This window comes from Orycteropus afer, unplaced genomic scaffold, assembly GCF_000298275.1.
Source record: "Orycteropus afer afer isolate SDZICR_OR568_19922 unplaced genomic scaffold, OryAfe1.0 scaffold00099, whole genome shotgun sequence".
Lineage (NCBI taxonomy): Eukaryota > Metazoa > Chordata > Mammalia > Tubulidentata > Orycteropodidae > Orycteropus > Orycteropus afer.
This window is the reverse complement of record NW_006921686.1, coordinates 8,015,942-8,021,140: the sequence shown is the minus strand read 5'-3', so window position 1 is coordinate 8,021,140 and position 5,199 is coordinate 8,015,942. Positions and strand designations below refer to the sequence as shown.

Below are 5,199 nucleotides of genomic sequence, written 5' to 3'. Positions count from 1 at the left end.
TGGTATTCTCTCCTCCTGTCTCATCAGGGGCCTCTTGTGGTATCAGGTCCTAACAACCCACCCCAAGACAGAAGCATTCAAACCAGCAAGTGGCATTCTGGGGCAGGGCCTCAGGGCCTGCCCATGGGGTGAGGTGATACACTGAGCAGCCAGGACTTGGGGGACACGACACCCTGTCTCCACCAACACTGCCCTGCCTTTGTCCGGGGTTCTGAGGCAGATTTCAACCGGAGAAAGAGGTTCTGCTATCAAAAGCATTTTTGAAAATCAGTGCCCTAAGGAATAAAGGACCTTGTGAAGCAAAGCAGCCTTCTGGGTCTAGCCCAGTGACATCCAGGGGTTGGATGTAGTGAACCCTGGGACGGGAGAGACGAGAGGGGTGAGAATTCCAGTCCACCCAGCCAAGTCCAGTCTCCAGGCTGCCTGACTGCTCCTGGCCATGGTCCCCAGCTCCGCACAGCTGCTCTGTGTGGGGGCAAGGCTGGGGGCCTATCTCCTGTGGCAAGTCCGGCCTGAGGGCACTTGCCCACCCAGTCTCTCTGAAGAACTGTCTATCGGACCACTGCTCTCTGCTCTCTGCCAAGCAATGTGCTAGCTACTTGTCTGCATTCTTTGTAACCTCACTACAGACTTGTAAAAAATTACCGTCTTCATTTTTAAAAAGCCAGTGGCCCCAGAGTTGGTTCTGACTCACGGCAAGCCCACGTGTGGCAGAGTAGAATAGGGCTTTGGAGCTGGCTTTCAATGGCTGGTTCACAAGAAGCAGACTGCCAGCCCTCTCTTCTGAGGCACCCCTGGGTGGATCCAAACCTCTAACCTTTCAGTTAGCAACCAAGTACGTTAACTGTTTGTACTACCTAGTAGCAACGCCTCTTAGGGTGGGGGAAACTGAGGCTCAGAGGAGAGAAATGATTCACCTAAGATTCAAACCCAGCTTGGCCTGACTCCAAGATATTTTTCCCTCTGCACCCGTGCCCACCTCTTGCTCACTCCTCTCGTGCGTACCTGCCCACACTTGGGGCCAGCTGGTGCTTCCAGCACATTCTACTCTCTGACCCACTTCTTTGTAAATGCTGTTCTCTGTGAGGAATGCATTCGCCTCCTGCCAGACGCCCTGCACCTTATCGACTCCTTCGCTCCCTTTGGGAATTGGCTCGGCTGGCACGTCTCCTGGATGGCCCAGCTGAGGTCCCCAACACGGCCCAGTGCGCACTGGTTGAGCTCACTGGTTTTGTTGTATCCTCAGGAGTAAGTTCCCAGGGGGCAGGCCCCAGGCCCACTGTGCTCACTGCTATAGCCTATGGCCAGCATGGCACAAGGCACACAGTAGGTATTCAATAAGCACCTCAAGCATGAGTGGACAGAGGGGCCCTGGTACCACAGAGGTTAAATGCTTGGCTGCAAACCAGAAGGTCGGCAGTTCAAACTCACCAGCTGTTCCACAGGAGAAAAGATCTGATGGTGTGCTCCCACAGAGCTTAAAACCCCACTGCCATCAAGTCACTTCTGCCTAATAATGACCCCACAGGATAGAGCAGACATGTCCCCCACAGTTTCCCACACTGTACTCTTTATAGAAGCAGACTGCCACATCTTTCACCCTTGGAGTGGCTGGTGGGTTCAAACCACCAACCTTTCAGTTATTAGCTGAGCAGTTAACCACTGCACCACCAGGGCCCCTTCCATAAAGGCATAGAAACACTGCAGGGCGCTTTGACTCTGGCTGTAGGGTCGCCATGAGTCGGAATTGATTCGATGGCAACAGGCACGGGTGAATACCTGAGTTCAACAGGCACCATGTGACTCCTGCATTTTCATCCTCCCTGGCCGGTGCTAGGGACAGGGCATAAACAGTGCAGTCCCTGGGCTCCTCTCTCTAGTCCTCCTTCTGCAGGAAGCCTCCTCTGACCACCTCAGGCCGTGTCAATTTCCACGCCATGTTTTTCTCATGCACTCAGTAAATCGCTGAGTGCTAACTAAGCGCCAAACACTGGGCCAGGTGGCTGAGGGGAGGGGTTGGCAAAGCTGCACACGGGAGGTGCTGTGTCACCTCTGCCTCCTCCCCCCATCTCCTGGCACCTGCCAGGGGCAGGCACACAGCACACCCTCAGTGTGGCTGCTGTGAGGAACCCTGGATGACCCATTCCCCTTCTGCCCTGTGCCAGATGGATCTTCAGGCTGGACTGGCTACCCGCGTGCCCTCGCGCCACCCCCGCAGTCCTGGCCCGGCCGTACCCGGTTGATGAGCTCGCCAACCATGCCCGTCCAGGAGCCGTTGGGCTCAGGCGCCCCATACAGCCCGTCCTCCACCAGCCGCAGGCGGTAGCGGAAGCGCAGTAGCTCCGCCAGCTCCCGCAGCATGTCCACGCAGAAGCCCTCGAAGCGCTCGTTCCCCGACAGGGCCTGGAAGTTGGGCCGGCGCATGACGTACGGGTTCTCCTGAGGGCAGACAGGACAGGGTCAGAGAATGGCCGTGTGAGGACAGGGCCCCAGACAGGGCAGCCAGGCCAGGAAGTCGCCGGCAGGGTGGTGACCACAATTCATGCACTCACTCCCCAGCCACCAACGTGAAGAGCTGGGCACCAGGGAGGTGGCCTGTGGACGTGCCGGCTACTCGCAGGTCACAGGGTACTGTCCTCATCTCACCAGCTAACCGCTGTTCGTTAGTCTCAAGCTCAAATGCCTCTGAGGGAGACAGTAACTGAGGAGTGAGTCAGACTGGAAGAGGCACCCGCCTACCTTTTGACTATGACCCACAGCAAGAGATAGTGTTTACACCCCAGCCCAAGTCACATACGCATGCATGCACTCGCTTACCTAGAGTTACTCCCACAAAAGGCCTTACCCTGAGTGACTACGGGCAACACACTCTGAGGTCTTCCGTTCTGCTTGACTGCATTTTTCTTACATGGCCAGTAGCAACGCGCTCACCTGACTCTATGAGCCACCCATCGGTCAAGGCCTGCCATCTGACAAGCACTAAAGAGAGGGTCCCCTCGATGGAGCTCCAGCTGAGAGCTGCCACAAGGGGGGTGGGCCTGGGGTGCCAGATGGTCCAATTTGAAGGGAATTTGGAAACCTAGATTGTTTTGTAAAATCTCCTGATTATAAATGCTAGCTACTAATTCCAATTCCTCTTTTTTTTTTTTTTTAAGTGCTTTGCAGGCCAAACAAACACATCTGCCAGTTTGCAGCCTATGGTCTTAGGCCTCCGGGCTGATGCTTGTTTCTGAAGGGTTTGGGTAAACCCGACTGACCCCATTGTGGCAAGGAAGCCCAAAAGCAGAGGGAACCTTCACAGCGTAGTGAGAAGAGGCAGAGGAAGATGATGGTAACAAAAGGGAAACCTCAAGTTGACACAGTTATTGTCTAAAAGGTTGTTGGCATCACTGGGTTCATGAACAAAGGGACCTGGATACAGTGTTGCAGAAGCCAGGGGAGAGTGATCATAACAGTGTTGTGTATTTAGCACCGGTGGGATCAGGCTCTGCCCTGTGTGTGTTCTTTTAATTGTATCACTTAAATCCTCACAGTGACCTGACCCGGGAGGTATCAGGCTCATTTTAAGAGACAAGGAAACTGAAGCTCACAGAGGTCTCTTTTCAGAGCCCTCTGAATCATTCAGCACGTAACTTATTGATGAGCTCCATAGTAGATGGAAGGTCCCTGAGTGGCACAAATGGTTTGCTCTTGACTGCTGACCTCAAGGTTCGAACCCATCCAGCAGTGCAGTAGAAGACAGGCCTGGCAACCTGTTTCTGCAAAGATTACAGGTAAGAAACCCCTACGGAGCAGTTCCACTCTGTAACACGAGGGGTCACCACGAGCAGGAATCAATCCACGATAACAGGCTTGGTCCGTACATACATGTGGACAGACCTGGCCTCAACATTCTGCAGCTCTTCCCATCAGGAGGCAGAGCTGACGTCTCCACCTCTTGATCTGAGCCAGGTTTGTGACTTGTTGTGGCCAAAAAAATGTGGTGGGAGTGATGCTAGGTGGGTTTCAGAGCCCAGGCCATAAGAGTGACCCCTGTTCTTGTCCTCCTGAACTCTTTGCAGAGATCGCCAGGCAAGGAAGCCCAGGCTAACCTACCGGAGGATGACTGAACCGCAGCGTCCCACCTGCACTGCAGCCAGCACCAATACCATTCTGGTTCTTCCAGCCCAGCTTAGCCACAGCTGAATGCAGCTAGATGGGCAGGAAAGACCAGGGAAGGACTCTTCAGTCAACCCACAGAGTCCTTGTGAGAAAGAATAAATTGTTGCTGTTTTAAGCCCCGAGGTTTTGGGGCGGTTTGTTACACAGTGATGGATAACTGAGAGGGTCTCCTACTATGAGGTCAGGCCCTGTCATATCATAGGCTCTGGCTTCCAGGACCCTGCAGAGTCCCCCAGCTGAGGGGCAATGGGATGGGAGAAAGTTAGAGCGTTCCCTCTCTACCAAGCTGCCTTTCCAAATCCAGAATTGTGGAACTGGGAGCGGGAATGTGAGATAATACTAATAATAGCAGCATCAGCTAGCATTTCTTGTGGGCTTGCTGTGTGACAGCTACTCTGTCAGCGTAGGAGGTCGGTATTATTACCTCTGCTTTCAAGATGAGGATACTGAGGTCCAAAGAAGTTAAGTAGTAAGTGGCTAAGACAGGCAAGTCTGACTCCAAAGCTAGGCTTTCAAGGGCTACGCTGGACTGAGCTCAAGGGGGCCGAACCAGAGAGCTGGTGTGGGAGTCAGAGATGGGGGATCAGCAAGGTATCCATCCCAGAGACTCAGAAATCTAGAGACAGGACCCCAGTGTGCGAACTAGAAGGCTCCTGTGCAGCCCTCTTGATGACAGAGGAGGAAACCAAGGCTCAGGGAGGTAGTTTCTTGAGAAAGCCACATGGTTGAGGCAGGGTGTGTTGGGGGCAAGACTGTGGTAGGACTGAAAACCCAGCTGCTGTGCATACCAAAGCACTTGTTCTTCCCGCCATGACATGCTGCTCCCCAAATCCAAGCCTGAGGAATTTGGATGGTGGAGTTGGGTTCAGGGCCCCAGAATCAGGATCTGAGTCTATGGAGCCAGAAACAGAGACTGAGGCCTGTGAACGGGACTCAAGATCAGAAGGCAGGGACCTAGGACTCAACTTAGATTGAGTCCAGATTGTCAAACTGAAAGGACCATTAAAGAGCCTCTAATCCAGGGCTTTCAGGTTCTTC

The 5,199-nt window shown here is 53.7% G+C and overlaps 1 protein-coding gene across 1 annotated transcript in view; it reads right to left on the bottom strand.

The window, feature by feature from the left end:
- Nucleotides 1–5,199, bottom strand: part of GRIK5 (glutamate ionotropic receptor kainate type subunit 5) — a 99,454-nt gene that overhangs the window by 71,844 nt on the left and 22,411 nt on the right. Inside the window, exons 12-13 of the mRNA XM_042781260.1 lie at nt 4,096–4,191; nt 2,236–2,439 (exon numbers count right to left, since the gene is read on the bottom strand). Coding sequence (XP_042637194.1) covers nt 2,236–2,439; nt 4,096–4,191 — 300 coding nt within the window. The remainder of the gene's footprint in view (nt 1–2,235; nt 2,440–4,095; nt 4,192–5,199) is intronic.